This window comes from Amblyomma mixtum, chromosome 4 (genome assembly GCF_055824585.1).
Source record: "Amblyomma mixtum isolate Tamu chromosome 4, ASM5582458v1, whole genome shotgun sequence".
In the NCBI taxonomy this organism is placed as follows: Eukaryota; Metazoa; Arthropoda; class Arachnida; order Ixodida; family Ixodidae; genus Amblyomma; species Amblyomma mixtum.
The window spans coordinates 68,588,866-68,608,386 of record NC_143015.1 but is presented as its reverse complement, the minus strand read 5'-3'; the positions used below and the strand labels follow the sequence as shown (position 1 = coordinate 68,608,386).

At 47.2% G+C, this 19,521-nt stretch overlaps 1 protein-coding gene across 2 annotated transcripts; it reads left to right on the top strand.

Moving 5' to 3' along the window:
- Nucleotides 1-2,572: 2,572 nt before the first annotated feature.
- LOC149346778 (uncharacterized) lies at nt 2,573-18,492 on the top strand. 2 transcript variants are annotated; one of them, XM_089585448.1, is made up of 4 exons: nt 2,573-2,631; nt 5,848-7,669; nt 13,380-13,758; nt 18,405-18,492. In XM_089585448.1, the coding sequence occupies exons 2-3, from the start codon at nt 5,853-5,855 to the stop codon at nt 13,717-13,719; spliced, it is 2,157 nt and encodes a 718-aa protein (XP_089441574.1). In that variant the 5' UTR covers nt 2,573-2,631; nt 5,848-5,852; the 3' UTR covers nt 13,720-13,758; nt 18,405-18,492. The 2 variants fall into 2 exon arrangements, with proteins under 2 accessions (XP_089441574.1, XP_089441573.1); XM_089585447.1 differs by lacking the exon at nt 18,405-18,492 and having other exon boundaries at nt 13,380-14,691.
- The last annotated feature ends 1,029 nt before the right edge of the window (nt 18,493-19,521 follow it).

Sequence of the window (19,521 nt, the reverse complement as noted above, 5' to 3'; positions counted from 1 at the left end):
GTGCAAGCATTATGCGAGTGCGAGCATTATGCGAGTAAATACGGTACTTTCATTATTTTGCGAAAGGGGTATCTTATTGTCGGAGTATCATTGGTGGCATCATATAATCGATTTTTGTGTATATGTATGCTTCAGCTTGTGGAAGAGAGCATTATCCTAAGACCCCATTTACCTAAACACCTGCATGATCAGAAATAATGCTTGGGAATAGGGATGAAGAAAGGCTAAATCTTACGGAATTTAAATTGGAGAGATGACGGGCAGAATAAAAGGCCGCAGCTGGATGCTCTACTTAAAAGTGTCTTACATTGCGCAAGCGCTCATTTCGCTCAGGTTGTAACAAAATTTGCTGAGCAGGCCAGAGCTAAGTACGTACGTGAGCAGGATTGCTATTCAACCCTTCTGAGAAGACCAGTACGGAACCTAGAGGTGATCAGAACGCCGCTCCAATTTTGCAGCTGATGTTGCCGAAAATTTTCTCTCCTCGATCCTGGTGTTACTCAGGCACTACTCATCGATATAGTGATGTCCCGTATGGCCTCGCTTATTCAAGAAGCCGTATAGGGCATTTAGTAGGTTCGGGTGACTAAGAAAAAGAAAAATAATAGCCCCTGCCTACACCACGTACGTACAACAGACTTAAACTAATTATGATATACAAGAGGAAGCCCTAGGGCAAGTCGAAGTTTTGCCATACGCAGGTGTAAAAATTAAGTAAGGAGGGGGGATCTACTACAGGGACCCAGAGCCAGGGGAGAGGGCCAGGGGAGTCTCTCCTGATCTGCCCTGGAAGTAGAGGCAAGGATGGGCTATAGGGATGGGATGTAAGGTTGTCAGGAAACGGGTCATGGGAATTTGGACGGGAATGGAGACAGCGAGTTTTTTTGCTCCGATCCTTCAATCTTCCTTACACCATTACTGGCCGGCCTGACCAGGACACGGAGGGCGTCAAGATTTCCCAATGGTGTTGCCCCTACTCAGGGGAGGCCCGGCCCTATGCAACATTGAGACAAGTCATTACAGTCGACTACAAATCGAGGTTGAAGTGGCAGATTTCTGCCAAAGGAGGCCGTCGTGCCGACGGTGTCCGCCTATGGGCAATCTGCACTGCAATTTTGCGGTGAATGTGGCGCCGTCGGGTGGCGTAAGGGGCCTAGCATTAAATAAGCAGCCCGGCTTTCTTCAGACTGGCCCGGCGGCCCGGGAGTGGCCCCAGTATTTTTGCTGGACGCTTCACCTATGTCATCCTACAACATGAATCGTGGACGCACCCAGCTAGAAGATAAGCTCAGATGCTGCTGCGTGATGGACTGCTATACCCTGAACGGAGACGCATACGTGAAGTTGTGTTGCTTTCCTGCAAGGCCTTGGGAAAACACCCGGCGATTAAAGTGGATCGTTGCAGTATACATCGTACTAAGTAAGTTGAGCTGGTATTCGCAATTTTTGTGAAGCTCGGGAAAAAAAGACGTTGAGTAAGAGTGGACGACGGCGCGCACGGAGTGAAAAGCCAGTTGTGGCAAGCCTCTCTCTCCGCCGAGTCGCCCTCTGGTTGCTTTCCACTCTCCCCCGTGCCTTCCTCGAACTTCCCGCCCAAGATTGAGGCAAGTGCCGCACCCCACAACTGCACCAGCACAAAAATGGGCAGGCCAAGGAACCGCCACCAGCCACGCCGATTTAATCGTACAAAAGCGCCACCATCCTTCTAAAGAAAGAAAATAAGCGAGAGTGTCATTAATTACGTCATTCAGGGAGCTCGCTAGGAGACGATTACAGAGTTCTCTAGAGTTCTACTTCTGAAAGCGGAGCAGACTGCAGGTCATGCGGCAGTGTACAACCCGCGCGCCCGTTTTTGGCTTGGGAAGTCTGCGTGTCCGCGGGCGAGGCGGAGCCGGTGACGTCGGGTCACGTGGTGTTATGCCCGCGCCTGGACGAAACCGATACCGACCGTCGCGTGGATGGGCCTTCAAGTGGCGTGCCCCGACTGACGCACTTGCTGAAGCGAAGACGGATCATGAGGGAAGAGCAATGTGACAAACCGGAATGGGCAGGGGGAGTTTCATTGGCTCATCGGGGAAGGGGGGAGTTGCGGGCGATGGGCGGAATTTTCGGCGGGTACAGAGCCCAGCGAAGAGGCAAGGAGGAGTGGCAAAACGCTTCCAGCGACGGCGTCGCTCATCGCTTCCCGCAGGCGCTTGGAACTTCGCGCGAGATTTCGCGTACAGTAAGCTTGACCTTTAGGAACTTCCCGTCGGGTGATCGATGGATATATTGATTGTTACATTGAAATCTATTAGTATACGATATTACTGCCTTCATTAAGGGTTTCCCACTCAAAAATGCTTTTGTCGAGAGTTGGTTGGTATGAATAACCCGCGCTTTGCTCGGGCGAGGAGTTGTTTACTACTTTCGCCCGTAGATGGCGGCAGGACTACCGTATGAGCGGAAAATTTTCTACTTCAAATGGGAGAGGGTACCACTCGTAGTGGATGTGTGGATGTGCAAAAAAAAATCGGATGTGGCGGCTGCAGCTCGGATCGCTTGTACGCTTGGGTCAATACCAGCTGTTTAGGCCGGCGTGCGTTAGCTCCGGCGCGGTCTTCATCTGTTGGCTGGACTATGCGATCTAATGTAAGTGTCGCATGACTTCCGTTCCATTCTGACTTAGCCTCTGGGTGTGTCACAACTCCTCCCGAATTACGCCCATTTTTTGAGGCGGCGCCTAAAAGTGCACGCACTACGAAACAGAAAACACGTGGGCAGATTCCTTTGCCGAGGATGGCATTTCTCGGGAGCCTCTTTGTTCTCAGTTTCAATGGGCCGCTGTCTATACGACTGCGTTTTGTGATTCGCGGCTAGAACTGTCATCGGCGAAAACGAAATGGTCCACGAGTCGTTTACATGTGAAATGTGGCATTAATCAGTGTAAAATGATCACTGCGGTGTGCGGCGACTTTCTTACCGACCGTAAAAGTGGGCCCAGTCTCGACAATGTTTCATGTTGGTTGTATCGCGCTGTTTGAGAAAAATGTCTTCCGATATGATTATGTCGGTTCCTGTGCGCGACAATTCCTTGCACTTGTTACTACAACTCGTACGTTTTACCAAACGCTGCCACTCCAGCACATGATGCGCGCACGTCAGCGACTCTGTTCATGTTCGCTTGCGCATTTGAACTGGAAGGCGTTATTCACGGTCTATATTGACGTTTTTCTCAATCTCCCCAGGTACTGGCAGTTACGGTTTGCTTGAATTGAGAAGCTGTTAGAGCTTAATCACTTCTACGAGACCAAGTTGTACAGGCGGCCGCAATGCTAAGTTCTCCACAGCATTGAGCCCGAAATACGGCGAATAATAGGGGGTGCGCGTATGTGAGCGCTTCTGGAATGACGTTGACAAAAACCAGCTTGTTTGCTTAGCTGATTGAAGTGTATCATTGCTATCATTCTATAACACTTCAGTCACTTAGCCTATCATCGAGGTTTCCTTTCAGCGCTGTAAACGACCGTCCTGAAGTGAACTAGAATGCTACAGGGCGCTCACTGGCGAAGGGAACATTAGACAGACTGTTTAATCTAAGAGTTTACACACGTGGGAAAACAATGCCTTTTGACTTAGAAGTGCACTTTTTTCGCCATGGAATTGTCAGCGATGTAGTACATCACGATACATAAAAGACGGGCTAACAGCAGTCTGTTTAACGAATACTACACGGTATTATTATTCGCAGTTATTACTTAGTAGTATATTAATTTGATGGAATATAAAATCTGTAATTTTCTTAGCGTTTAATTGCAGCCTATTTTTTCTTAACGATTTGCAAGGTGAATGAATGTAGTTGTTAACACTTTTCTCCGGTGTAGCTAACTCGTTAGATGAGAAGACATTTGTGTCATCAGCATACGTAGTAAGATTTGGGGAATTAGAAATAGCAACAATATCGTTTATGTAAACCAGAAAAAAGATATGTCTCTAATATTGAGCCTTGAGGTACATCTTGCAATAAATTCATTGGCGTTGATGTTGTAAATTGGTTTTTACTGTTTGATACCGGCCATGTAAATAGCTAGTGAGGAGATAAACTGTGACGCCACGGATACCATACCTTGATCACTTCTGCAGTAAGAGGTCATAATTTAAAGAATCGCAAGCTTTTCGGATATTAAAAAGCAAACCCAGTGTGTATTTTTTTACTTTCTGTGTTTTCAATAAGCATCTCTTTAATATTAACTAATGCCTATTTTGTCGACTTGTGCATTGGAAATCCATATTGACTATCTGTTATAAGTTTATGTTCTTAAAAAAGGGAAGCAATCTGTTAAGATTAAAACCTTCAAAAATTGAGGTATCACTGCTGGCATTCACATAGGATAATGGAAAATGGATACTTATAGGATACAGCCCATGAACAGTTTTTGCCGGTCTATTTCGTGGTTGATAAAGGCGAGGCGCTGTGTAACTACGTCGTTGACCTCCGCGCATGCAATATCTCGGCTCAGACCACTTGTCACTCATTGCTTATCAGCACTTGGTGGTGGTAAGGGTGTCAGAAATAGTTTCTTCGAAGTCCTGCAAGTTCCGCGTTCCTTTTCGGAAGTGTGAAAAGAGGAGAGTGGAAACAGTTTTTATCCTTTAAATCATTGCATTGGTAATAGAGTGGGTGAAAAGAGATGGGAAACACAGGCACGTGCAGCACAGGATTCGGTAGGCGGTCGCCTCAGGTGAAATTTGCTAGGATAGCGTATTCTTAACTGGGACAGAAAAGGGCTGTCTGGAGTACAACCCTATTATCACACCAATTGCGACACTCCTCTTCGAAACCCTGCTATTTACAGTGGCTAGTTCGCGAAGGTCACCAGACCGTCGTCAACGGTGAGCTTTTATTGCATCTTACAAATGGCATTTCTTTCTTGCTTTCGAGTTTTGAACAGCTCTGAGCACATCTTCTGATTGCTTGAAACGACGCGACAGTGTTGGTAACCTTTTTGTTTTGACACAGTCACTCTCCTGCAGTCATACAGATGAGTCTTCGGGGTGCATCGCGTTACGTAATATCCTAGTTCCTCAATGTAATGTCATAATAATACAATATTCATTCAAGCACTGAAGGACTATGATAATATCAACTAGCTCTGAATTTGACATTACTCAAGATTGTCTTTGATGGTGATTGGTGACTTTTGTAATGATAGACGCACAGCGCTTCTGATGGCTTCCCGACCACTCATCAGTAATTTACCGAAGCTGCTTATCTTTGTCTCTCGTTAAACAACTTTTCATTTATTGTACCCTTAAAGGCCCTTTTCGGGCATTACATAAGAGGGGGGACAGTTGAAATACAAAGTAAAGAGTATAACAATGTTAATACAGTAAAATACAACACAATGCAATGCAAGAAGAATAAAAAAAGAAAAAAAAACAAAAAAAAGAACTGGAGTACTCAAAGTGTTCCGCTTAAAGTAATTAAGCTACTGCTAGTGAAGAGCAGCGCTAAGCGGCAGATGGTTGTCACAGATCATCTCGCCACTGCGGACCGTACAGTTGGTTAAGATAGGGCTAGTTGAGAAAACCGAGCTTTGTTCACCATATTTCGTTTGTTTTGAGAATGCTTTCTCATTATAAATAAATAGGAGGGCGCATATTTGCTAAAGGGAATATGCCTTGATTTAGTCAAACTTTTCAGACCTCCACGTGGGTGAAAAGTCTCATCTAAGTGAGTAGCACATGGCAATGACTGCAAAAATATTCTTCTGAGGCAATAGTTAACTACGTTGCAGGGGAAACAGGGGGAAAGCATCGATGCTGTTTACTTCCACTGTGTTGTAACGTACACTAATGTCCCCGCAGGTGCAATGGCGAAGCGTTCAACTTCAGAAAATGCAGCACTGCCATCTGATCCGGAGGAGTTCGGCATCCCGCTGGTCGGACCCTTCACTGGTAGAGCGCTGAACCACCGTCTACCGTGCACAGCTACCCGTCACCGAACGTGCCACATCGTGGACGAGCTTGCCGTCTGGAATGAATTCCTCTACGACTTAGGGTATCGGCTGCGTGAGATGCGGGGATCTGCAGGACAGCTATCCATTTCAGCGTTTAGAGCTAAGCTGTGTCCTCACAGTATGCAAATAGCCCTTCTCCGTTTGCTCATCGAGACACACCACTGCATCGGTGCCTTTGAATGCAATTCTCTACCCAATGAGACAGACGACGCAGACCTCTCCGAGACACTGCTGCGAAGTATCTCCATCAAGATTGTGACGGTCTTCATATGGACATTGAGGAGTGAGCTGCGATGCATGCATATATCAAAACTCAGAAATGTGAAAGAACTAGTGGTCCTGGGCTGGGGAGACAGTTCAACAGTTGTGGACTCGCTGACCAGTCTTCTGCGGTGTAGCACTTCGCTGTCTTGCCTCAAGATGCCTGAATTACACATGTGTGCTGAACATGGCGACTCGTTTTTGAAAGCGCTGCAAGCAAACTGCTCCTTGAAGAAACTGTCAGTCAACTGGAGTGTCATCAGTGCGTCTTCTCCATCATGCCGCGACGAGTTTGCAGACTTTCTCAGAAACGAATGTAAGCTCACTGCTTTGACCGTGAAAGGAATCAGGTTTCATTCTGAATATTACTCTAGCGTGGTACTGGACGCACTTGTGCGCAACCGGTCACTTTTGATGGTTAAGCTGGAAGACATTAACCCCGGCCAAGACAGTGCAGACCTCTTAAAAAATGTTGCTGCAAAAAACAAAGTGCTCCGCAAATTGACATTAAGGGTAGCTGATGAATTCAAGTCTAAAAGGGGATGTCTTAACTGCTCGGCTACAGCTTTCGGAGAAAATGAAACACTGGAAGAACTTAAACTGCCTTTTGCCATGTGGGACAGTGACCACTGGAAGCTGTTTCTAAAGTCATTGTCCGCCAGGAGAACTGCAGTAAAAGTAATAATTCATGTTGCAGAGAATGACCGATACGAGTTCCTCGAAGTCGGTAATGACCTCCGTCAGAATTTCACAGCAGAAAAAACTTCGTCATTTCAGCTAACCAACCTGCATATCACTCGTTTTGTCTCGGTCTCAGAGGACAATGCGATTTCAAAAGCACCCCCACTAGGTCCTTACAATGCAAACCTAGCGCCACTTGAGACTTGCTCAAACATTTGGCCTTCAGTTAACTGCATCTCTTCCTTGGATCTGTTCTGTGACTTTCCTTCGCTGAGCTCAAGAGGCTGTTCCCTACTCGCTCGCTTCATTCGGGAAACAAGGACGCTTAGACAACTTATCCTCGCGCCAGCCAAACCGGATCACTCGCATCCAGAGGCTCACGAGCACTGGTTGCCAGTAATAGAGTCACTGGCACAAAACACCACGATAGTACATCTTGACGTGTGGACAGATTCGTTGAATGAAGAGGGGGCAAAGTGCCTTGCGGACGCCGTCAAGCGCAGCAAGAACATCCGCAGAGGATCGTTTTGGCTCAGTGATAAGATCAGATACTTCGTTCCCCACCTTGCTCACCGCATCGAAGACAACTACAGCTTTACGCATGTCGCACTTGACCTCGTGGATTGGGAGGGAGGCGACTACGCGTACCGCATCTTGGAGACGGTGCGTCGAAATTTCGGATTGGTGTCACGTGCTTCTCAGTTCCTGTCAGGGGGCCACTGCGACAGGTACGTGCGAGATTGCTCATTTGTAGTGTCACTGTTGCAAGCTCGCTCATTTATAAGCAGCGGGCAAACTGTTTTGGAGATGACTTTAACGGCACCACGTTAAAGCGGTTGTTTGCACTACATGGCGCTGGTGGAAAGGAGTAGTTTTTCCTCACCTCTGCTCAGGTGTTAGGTGAGAATTACATAGACTGGAATTACAGTCTTTATGACAGCTGGCCTAACTCATACTCGCAGAGGGGATGGGTTTTATAAGTAGTGCTCCCTGAGTGTATTCAACCGTGCCTTGCTTTTTGCAGCGTTCTCAGCTTTGTGGTATTATGAAATCGAGCCACGGTGCTTACGCACGCAGCATCTGTGTAGCTGTATCTCTCTGTCAGGCGAATATCAAACAATAGAATTCGATCACGCATATGTGAATGTTGGCTGAAACAGAATTTACTTCTTTGCGCATTTGTACAGACGGCAAAACGCATGTCTAGAACACGTTCTGAGTGTTTTTCGGGCTTAATACGGGATAACTAGCCATAAGATTTGGTTAAATATGGTCTGGATGTAAACGTAGAATTTAATCGTCATTTTTTGCCTTCTTGGTCGCAGCGGCTTTGGGAGCTTTGGAACACACAGTTTGGTTGTTCTAGGCATGTGTTTTGCCCTGTGTACGTATTTACAGATACAAGTTGGGTTAAGATTCAAGCAGTAGTTGAACGGTTGCCGATATTTGAAAAAGAAAAACCTTTGACTGCCTTGAATTTCACCGAATGTACGTCTTCACATGAAATTCTTCACATTTACTAAGTGCCGGGATGAGGCGCTGATAGATGTACAATACGACAGCGGCGCTTTTCGTCGCGTCTGCCGATATGAAAACTGCGCTGGGGGTTTCGTAGACGATTGCTGCGCCTTAGAACCAAGCTATAGCGCAGTATGCCCATCGCTTTTTCAAGTCAACTTCCTTGATGACACCTTGAAGCTATAACGTGTGCGTTATAGAGGAGTAAAAGGCTACTCTGACTACTGTCCGTTCCGCGCGCACCTGAACAAGGATCGCTGTCAGAACTTGTGTGGTCTATAGATTGATGCAAGAATGGCGTAGACCATTGGTCATCAAGCGCTACTAACAAAGAGTCTACAGCGACGAGCCGAAGCAGCTGTGGGCGTGCGCTCCCTTCTTCTACAGCCACAAGACATGGGGACTCGTGGCTTTATGGGGGGGAGCTTGCAGCCCGTGTCAGTTTTCAATGTGTGATAACTGTCCAACTAGCATCTAGTTTCAGACATCCAATAATGAAATGTGCCCAATGCCCTTAATTTGTTACACGACGCGATCACTGTTGTAGCTCTGGAGGACCAGGCGCGCCAGAACATGATGCATATGCAAAAGCCAGCAACACACAGAAACGACGACGGGATCAAGCAGGCATTCACGTCAGCATGGTTCACTGAATAAGAGCCTCTTCGCACACAATCGGCGTTTCTTAGAGTCTTGTCTCGACGACGTTTGTCACCGGGGAATATTTATTTGAAAAATATGACTTGCTCTTTGTCAATAAATACATGAACACAGGTGAATTTTAGAGAGTTCTTTTTAATATGCAAATCGTGTCTAACGTACCTATAAATCTAATTCCTAGAAACAGAATAAAAGCGGCGCTAATTGTATTCCCATAAGTAATAGATGAAATGCATCCTTTGATAGTCATTCCAAGCTCCCTAAATTTGGGTCTTATCACTGTCTGAATGTGCAATAAGTGAGTACCGAATTACGCTTGGTTCGCTATCATGGTTAGGCAGCATACCGGCAAGCTCTCAGAGGCGACGAAACATGATTATAAAACGCCAAATCATAAAACCCCTAACCCCACAGACAGAATACAAACGGCAGAGTTATGAAATCTAATCAATAAGCGCAACCTAAACGACATAAGGACGTATAATATAGAGGTAACCAAGCATGCCCTATGGAACGGAGGTCGCCTAAAAGCGGTCAAAAGGAAAGCGGCCGTTGGTTATCTTTTGATCTGTGCGCTAAGACAGCAATATCATTAGCTATATGGATAATATAGGTAAAATAACCTTAGAGTTCAACACAAATCTATGCACCAGCTAACGTAATCAGGACTTTAATGAGATAGATTGAGCAACGCAAAGCAAAATAAACATCCCGCCAGCAACGAAAGAAGTAAAGAAAGTCTTGAGAGCAGTGGAAAGGGGAAAAGCATCTTATGAGGGTCAGGTAACATCACATCTGCTAAAAGGGTGCAGAGGTGGGTGCTAGAAAAATTCGCTACACTTCATACGCCATGCCTTGTGATTTCGAGCGTACCGGAATGTTGTTACAGCGCTAACATCATCTTAAGGTGTAAGGAAAGGGAAGACAAGGAGTTCAAAAAATTACATATCGCTCATCTCATGGTCCGTTCCCACAAGATATTTACTAAAGTAAGCGCCAATAGAACCATAGACTTAAATCATTGAATTCAACAGGAAGGCTTTCGTTAAGGCTAGTCGACAAATGGCAATGAGCACACTATGTATCAGGCGACAGTGAAACACGCAGAATATAACCAACCGATACGCGTATATATCCTTCATAGATTACGTGCAAGCGTTTAACTCAGTTGAAACATCAGCTGTCATGATGGTATTACGCAATCAGAGTGTAGAAGACCCTCATGAAAAAGTTCTGATAATAACTATAATGCGTGCGCAGCCACCATGGTTCTCAATAAAGATTGCAATAAAATTCCGATAAGGAAGGGTATCTGGCAGAGAGGCCCGATCTCTCCAATGCTATTAACCGCCTGTTTGAGGAGGTCTTCAGAGACTTCGATTGGAAACAGTTGACGATAAGAGTTAATGGAGAATACCTTACCAATCAGTGACCCGTGGACATTGCTTCGCTAAGTCAGTCACGGGAAAAGTTGCAATACATGATGAATCACTTATACAGGCAGAGCAGAACGACGGGTCTAAAAACTAACATGCAGAAAGCCAAAGTAATATGCGAAAGTCTCGCAAGGAAACAGCAGTTAGCACAATTGCTAGCGAGGTGCTCGTAATGGTAAAAGATGGCAAAGTAGGACTAGAAAGTAGATGTTCCGCATAATGTTTGCCGAGTGCTCGAACTGGGACCTAAGTTCGCTGTCAGCGCTCGTGTTCTTTCCTTCCATCGACCTGTCCTTGTTTGCGCTGTTTGAAATTTTTGGAGGGAATACGGCAGCTGATGAATGACAGAAACAGTGTGGAGCGTATTTGACAGGTTTTCTCAGATCATCGATGGCAGTTTAATGATATCCCTGTCGATAGAAGTATATAGTAGCCGCATCTTACCGGCACTGACCATTGGGCATAAACGTGGATGCTAATGAAAATCGTTCAAATTAAATTGATAACCTGTGAGCTATGGAAAGAAAAATGAGAAGTGTAAAGTTGAAACACAGGACGAGAGCAGAAGGGGCCCGTGAAAAAACTAGGATTAATGACATTCTAGAGGAAATCAAGAAGAAATGAGCTTGTGCATAAGGTATGTAAAGCGATGGTAAGATAACCGCTCGTCCTTAATGGTAACGGAGTAGAGTCCAAGAGAGGCCAGCCTAGAAGGCGGCAGAAAGTGAGGTGGGCGGATGAGGTTGAGAAGTTTTGCGGAGATAAGGTAGCCACCGATTGCACATGATAAGGTTAATTAGAGAGGCAGGGCAGAATCCTGTAATGCGGATGATGATAGGTTATCGACGATCGGGTGACGAGAAAAATGCGCGTCTCGAGCCCCTTTTTAGACAACATATGCCATTCTTCTTCTACTCCGAAGGCCACTAGATGGCGGCTAGAAAGATTGGAACCATGGCCTCTTGACCATCTTGAAAACAAAATTCAGAGCATACGGACTAAGGACAAACAAAGAGTAGACACGGTAAGCGCTGACTCTTAAATAAGTTTTAATTGTGAAGGGATGGCTATATACATACTTATAAACAAACAAACAAAACAAAAATGAAGAAAGCCAACATAGCCACAGTCAGACCGATACCTCCTAAAGGGAGACCTCATGAATTATCTATCCTTTTTCACGAAATAAAATGTACATCTTTAAAACGGGGCGATGTCTAAGCATTGAGGTTATGGAACATAATAACTTGCCATCGGACATCGTTCGTGCAGGCATTGCTGAACTTTGCTCAGAGTTTAAAAGTGATAATCAGAAGTTGTATAGCACTGTTCTGAAAGACTAAGGCTCTCTAGCGGCATCTGGATCAGCGCACGCGAGAAATGATGCAAGCGCATTTTATTCAAAAGAAAAAGTTATACTTGTTAGCATACCATCGGTCCTGTTGTATGAAAAAGATATTTCCCGTATTGCTTAATTCATGATGTGTCACATTCTAAGGTAGCGGCGTCAGTATGGCTATGGTGTGTTTATTGTCGTTTCTGATTTCTTTTCGACACGTTGCGTTTTTTAATGCGTGCTTTTCGCACATGCGCCGATTTGTGTGTGTGTATCCATCCTATAGCAATAAAAGCATGTATGCTAGAGAGTGCTTGTGGTAAAATTGGCAAATTGGTTTTTGCCGAAAGAAAATGGCGCAGTATCCGTCTCACATGTCTCGGCGGACACCTGAACCGCGCCGTGAGGGAAGGAAGGAAGGTGGGAGTGAAAGAAGAAAGAGAGAAAGAGGTGCCGTAGTGGAGGTCTGCGGTATAATTTCGACCACCTCGGCGTCTTTAACGTGCACTGACATCGCACAGTGCACGGGCGCCATTTGCGTTTTGCCCCCATCGAAACGCGGCCGCCACGCTCGGTTTCGAACCCGGGTACTCCGGCTCGGTGCACGAGTGCCATAACCACTGAGCCACCGCGGCGGGTAGCAGTGCTTGTGGTGTCTACTCTTCGTGTGTCCTTAGTTTGTGAGTGCTGAATTTTGTTTTCAAGATGAACTACACCAGACTAGCCCAACTCGCCATTCTCTTGGTCAGGCGTGTAGAAACAAACAAGGAACCTTACAAAGTACACGCGCGTTTCAAGTCGCACAACCATCATCCCCAGTATCGTTGCCATGACCGCCGCTCACTCGCAAACACCATTTCTCGTACGAACGCGTGGAGCGAACGGAACCCGTTATGTTCTGGTGGTGTTCACTCTGTAAAAATTCACAACTTTTGGACGCCATAACATTGCCTGTCGTGATTTAATCAGATTAATAATTATAAATCCTGTACATATTTCCTTTCCCCGCTTTTCCTCCTTCGGCTCCGACCGAGTGGTGGTGGAGCCTGAATATTTACTGCACAGCAATCGGGAGGGAGGCACATGTTTAGGTTTAGGTGTCAGGTTTTATGGAGGTTTAACGACCCAAAGCGACTCGGGCTACGAAGGACACCATAGTGAAGGGTTTCGGAAATTTCTTACACCTGAAGTTCTTCGTTGTGTACTGACTTCGCACAGTACACGGACCTGTAGAATTTCGCCTCGACCGAAATACTACCGCGGAGCGCAATGACCACGAAGCCACGCCGACGGCCGAGGCACATGTATCAATTGAAATAATTACAAAAGGAGATGGAGTTTACAGCAATTAGCAAACGCTTAATAGGGCAAATATAACTCAGTGCGAATAGTTTCTGCAGCTTTTCCTTTGTGTTTTTATCATCGGTCCAGCCAAAGACGGAAAGAGATTGTTGAAAAGAATCTTTTCCTTTATTCTCCTTCTAACAGGTTGCGCACCCCTAGTGCCTTACAGACCGTCCATAAGCACCCTGCGCTCATGGCCGACCTTGCCGAGGTGCTCTGTGTCACCGACGCCGAGGCAGCCGACATGGTCCGACACGGAATCCGCAGCCTGGATGACGACATGCACGTCTTCATGCGACTCATCGGCATCGTGGGGGAGAGGATCGAGTGCTACCCGCGTGAAGACGGACGGGCCCAATTGGACAGTCTCAACGAGTACTGCTTGAGAGAGATCCGGCGCTATCTCAGTCTCGATGATGTCAAGTATAGCTCTGAGAGAGAGTCAAGGGCAAGGAGTGAGAGAGATTTGAATATGTACATCTAGAGCGGGACTCTTATTCTAAACAAAGAACCGCAAACTGAGGTTAGTAGACCGTTTTTACCTCCGTCACTGCGCATACACTCACTTGCGCAGTGGCCGTGATGCCTGCAATCCTCACCTGCTTCTTGCTTCTCACTAGCTTGCAAGTCTAATCAAACTCAGTGGTAACGGCACTGGGCTGCTGGCCCGAAAGACGCGGGCGTGATCCCGGGGCCGCGGCGGGGAATTTCGATGGAAGCGAAATTGTAGAGGCCCGTGTGCTGTGCGATCTGAGTGCACGTTAAATGCCATAGCTGGTCGAACATTCCGGAGCCCATCACTACGGCGCCCCTGATAGCCTGAGTCGTTTTGGGACGTTAAACCCCAATAAACCAAAGCAAACTAAATTTTGCCTCAAACTCCTGTTTGGTGAATTCTTGGCACTTCAATGTTTTTGGTGTTTGGTTTTGGCATTTGTTTTCTTTGTATTTTGGGCATTCTTAGTTTTTTATTGCTTAGTATTTTGTATTATTTGTATTCTTCTTTTAGTCTCTTATCTTAATTATTCTTGGTTTTTATTGTGTACAGTTTGTAAGCATTGCCCTAGAGTGTACATAGTGATTAACTGTTTAGTCTGCCGCGCTCTGCGGCTGAACTACAAGTAATGTTTGTATTGGACCGCGCACTAGCTTTTGTAGCTATCGCTCTAAACAGTGTTTGTACATATCTCATGTTGTCGCAATAAAGTTGCCATTAAAAGAAAAAAGCTTTGACAAAGGCAGCACTACAGCGATGTTGTTGTCGCGACTGAACTAAGTATTAAAAGGAAAGTGCACGGGCCTGCCCACTGGTTCGAGCTGAGCCACAGTCAATGCCATCACAACCCCATACCGCGCCCACCTTCCTGGTCAATTTCCCTCCACCTCCAAGCTCTGCGGCAAACCTGGAGACATTCTAGATATACTACTCACTTCAAGGAGAGGGCTGAGTCGGGATGCTTGGTTCATGTTGAATGGTACAGCAAAACAGCGCTGACGGACGGGACGGACGAAGGCGAGACAGACACATGCGCCGAACTAAGAACCAAATGGTTTATTGCGAAGGAGGGGGCAATATAAAGCATAGAAGGGAAGAAGAAATGCGGTGCAAACATCACATGGCATACAATCTGGATATCATCACTGATTAAGAAAAGCGATCTCCTGTGGGAATAGAGCCACTGATGGTAGGCTTACACATGAGTTGCCTAATGCGTGAATGTGAAAGGCCTCCAATATCAGGCGCGAGGTATGATCTCTATATTTGGCGATGATATTGGTTTGGTTCAAAAACGCCTCACATTCTTCGGAATCTGCCAAATGAATGACCATATTATTTCGGCGTGACTTGTTTTCAATGTCTTTCGCGCGTTCGCGTAGCCGATCGTTGACGCACCGTCCTGTCTCTGATAAAAAAACGGCCGCATGACAGTGGGACCTTGTAAATCACACCACAGCAACAGTTGATAAATTTGTTTCCGTGTTTCTTCTGACAAGCCTTCTTTCCACTTTCCTGAAAAACTCTCTTGCACAGGCCTCCCAACTTGTTCCTGCAGGATACCCGACGAAGATCTTATCTAGCATAGCAGAGTCGATATTAAAAGAATGCAGAATTCAGAAGGAGACGCGCAAACTGGACAATAAGCACATAGCATGTATTCTGTATGTTCACCAAATTTCGCATAACCTGAAAAAGATTGTAAACAAAGCCGGCGTGAAGCTCCTTTTCTCTGCCAGGAGCAAGTTGGGAGGGCTGTGCAAGAGAGTGAATCAGGAAAGTGGAAAGAAGGCTTGTCAGAAGAAACACAGAGACAAATTTGTCAACTATTGCTGTGGTGTAGTTTACAAGGTCCCACTGTCATGCGGCAGTTTTTACATCGGAGAGACAGGACGGTGCGAAAACGATCGGCTACGCGAACACGCGAAAGACATTGAAAACAAGTCACGCCGAAATAATATGCTCATTCATTTCGCCGATTGCGAAGAATGTGAGGCGTTTTTGAACCAAACCACTATCATCGCCAAATATAGAGATCATACCTCGCACCTGATATCGGAGGCCTTTTGCATTGACGCATTAGGCAACTTATGTGTAAGCCAACCATCAGTAGCTCTATTCCCACAGGAGACCGCTTTTCTTAATCAGTGATGATATCCCGTACTAGTAGTAGTAGTAGTAGTAAAAGACATTTATTCGACCATAATTTAAAGGCCGAGCATGTCGACCGCCTGGGCGACCAGAAGCCGCTGTTCTTCTTCCCCTTCAGCGCCAAGCCAGTCGAGCCAGGTGGTGATGGATAGAGAGGGTGGGGGGAAGGAACCCGACTGCTGAGCAGCCGGGCAATAGAAGAGGCAATGGGCCAGGTCCGCATAGATACAGGGGCAGTTGGGACAGGAAGGGTACGATCGATAGCGATAGAGGAAGAGGCGAGACGGGGTGATAACTGCATTCATCTGAACGTGCCGAAGAAGGCGAGACTCCGGCACCGTGAGTGATGGATGAGGGGGAGGGTAAATGCGTTTGTCGAGGCGGAGCTCAAGGTAGACCTCTTTTATGGCGCGGCGAAGGGTGAGTCTCCCACCGTCCTCCGAGGGCTTGGGCCAGGGGATCAACGGTGCCCTGAAAAGTATGTCGCGGGCGAGCTGATTGGCCAGCTCATTGCCTTCAATGCCTGAATGCCCAGGGACCCAGCGGAGGAAAACGATGGAAGGCTGCAGTGCGGAGACCGCTCGTTCGACCTCCTGTTGGAGAGAAGGGGTCAGGGTGCGTTTCTGTATGTGGTGTATAGCGGCTTGAGAGTCTGAATAGACTGTGTACTCTTGGAGAGAGGGAAGGAGGGCAAATGACTGGAGGGCATGCGCAATGGCGAGGACCTCAAGGGACAATGCGTCTGGAGGGGGTAGATACGGCCCGCTGGTGTGGGTTTCAGGAGCAGGGAGGTGTGGATGGTACAGGGCGTATTCTGATATCCCGAATGTATGCCATGTCATGTTTGCACCACATTTCTTCTTCCCTTCTATGCTTTATATTGCCCCCTCTTTCGCAATAAACCATTTGGTTGTTAGTTCAGCGCATGTGTCTGTCTCGCGTTCTTCCACCCCATCCGTCAGCGCTGTTTTGCCGTACCATTCAACTACTCACTCCCCCTCATTCCCACATGCTCCCGCACCACAGGAAGCCCTAGACTACTGGGAGCGCCTATTCTCCAGTACTTCCGATCGGGACCAGCACAAGGTTGTTACCAGCGTTCTCTTTAGGATAGCCCTCCAAGGACAATCCTTTCCTCTGTAAGGGGGCCCTCCCTAAAGATGGGGGGGAAGGTTGGGTGCTCTCAAGTGTCATGCAGGAGGCTCCGGCCCCGCCAGAGGAAAGTTCGAAGAACAAACGCGTCCGCCGAGGCGACATAGCCTGGCACATAGGGGTGTGGAAATTGTACTACTGCCACACAGAAACTAGTAGAGGTATTGTATAGTTGCTGCTAAGTTGAATACGAATAGCTAAGCTAAAAGCCAAATCGAATACCAATCCAACAGTTGTTCTGTGTTCTCTGTCTTAGTTTGCGCTGTTTTTCCATTACCAACTGTTAGAGAAGCGAATCGAATACGAACCGAATCTTTTTGCGGATATTAGCTGCTTGTGGTAGTACTCAGTGAGTAATGGTAAGCAATAGCGATGCGGTGCTTTCGCGGATATCGCCTATATGTTCGAAGTGCAGCACTCCGCTTGGGGGATCCCAGCACGAAGTCAGTGTGTTAACTTTTCATTGTGATGTTATACACAAGAGATGAGTACATTTTGCTTTTGTTACCGGGAGATAATAAACTAATGCCACATCTCAGTGCATGACGCGTGTGAAAGCTTTATATTAAACACGGCTTCCGAGATCGTATATAAGGACCGGATTAACTGTACCTTCTTGGGCCGTGTCGTGTCATTAAATCTGTGAGGCCATGCGTGTGCAACATGAACGCAGGCGTTTGATTGGGCAGCATTGCGACGCGGAATCCTCCATCCAGTGCATATACCGGTGGCGGCAGCATGATACCCGGCGTCAATGGCCCGTGCTATTGAAGTAGTCGCGGAAGAAAATATAATAGGCCTCATTCGAACTTCAAGTCAATTATTCGAAAAGTATTCGAGAACTTCAGGACATAATCGATTCGTTTCGAATCATTCTCAAGTTACACTATTTGATTGATTCAAAACATCAAACCATCCGCGGTGGTTCAGTGTTTAGAGCGCTCGGCTACTGAGCCGGAGTACCCGGGTTCGAACCCGACCGCGGCGGCAGCGTTTCGATGAAGGCGATAGATGGATGGATTAAACTTTAATTTCCACCGAATAAGGTGATCTACCCATCCCCCGACACGCAGGTAAAGGGAAGGGTGCCGCCGCCTCAGATGCATGCTGGGAGGTCTTGGGTCCCAGCAGCCTCTTCAGCCAGCTGGACGAGCAGGAGCTCGAGCTCAGGGTCCGAGCTGCGCAGCAGGGTCCCTTAGGTGTCTCTACTGTCTATATTGTGGCTTCCCCCTGGAGAGTACGCCACAAAAATTACAAACGCATAAGGCGCCAGGGAAGTTCGCGGTGCTATATTTTGTTTGCCGCATCCGGTCGCGTTATTGAAATGCCCATTACTTTCTTTTTCTTGGGCCCTCCGCACAACCGCACAGAAAGGGGTCATCAACCCAGCGGGAGACGGGGGCGCCGAATAGCGGATTACGGGAGACGTCAAACTACCCTCATGGACGGAGTTGTTAGGCCGCTTCACAGTGCGTGGGCTTTTGTGCCATGTCTGCAGCAGCGTGCTTTGATATATTGTCACGCTAGCTGCAGGCATGCGGAGCGACGATGCTTAACAAATGGGTTGAAGTGGCTTTCCTGGAACTTGGGTCAACCGGACGTTGAAGTAATCTGCATCATGGGAAAGTGACAGTGTTCGCGAAGCTCGCAGCAGGAAAGCAAAATCGTGATGGTGGAAAGTGTACATACGATATGTGTACGGTGTCGCGATGAGCTACCTTCTTTCCCCAATCATTGATTAGTTGTGTTTTCCTTTCCCCAATAAGTTACTGGGTGGATGTTTGTACAGCACCTGATTGGTTATTCCTCCCACCGAGGGCGGTGACATAGGATTTTAAACCCGCTGCTGCGGCAGGAACGAGGGCTGGTTTCGTCACGTAGAAGTACGAGCCAGTCAAGTGTAACTATGTTTTCTCCTTGCTATGATCATCCTTTGTGTAACCTAAAAGAGGTAACCTCTCCAGTCAGGATATCAAGTGGCGCAGTTCGACAGGATTTGCTACGTCTTTCTGCTCGAGGTATCTGACGGAGGGGCGGAAGATTAAGTCGGTGGACTAGCTGCAGAGCGGTACGTCCTAAAGGAGGAACGTCAGCGTCACAGAGTGACGTTGGAAGCTTCGGAGACTGCTGGTCAATGTCGACGGGACGTAGGAGGTTCAAGTCAGTGAGGAGGTGAAGGAGCCAGGCGACCGACGTGTCGTGGAGGTGCCAAGTCCGTGAGCTGCGGAAGGAACCAGGCGTCCACGTTGAGGTTCGAGACAAGAACCAGGTGACCAGCGAGTCAAACGAGGTAGACGTGAGCAAGCTGGTGAATGAACCGGGCTGTCGCATCGAGGAATTGCAAGCTTCAAGGCGACATCAGGGAGGTTCAAGTCAGCGAGCTGCCGTGAGAGCCGGGGCTCAACTCATCCGCGTCGAGGAGCCCGCTGTCGTCACTCAGGGCGACGAGTTTACCGTGGCAGAGGAAAGCAACCAGCGAGGTAGGAG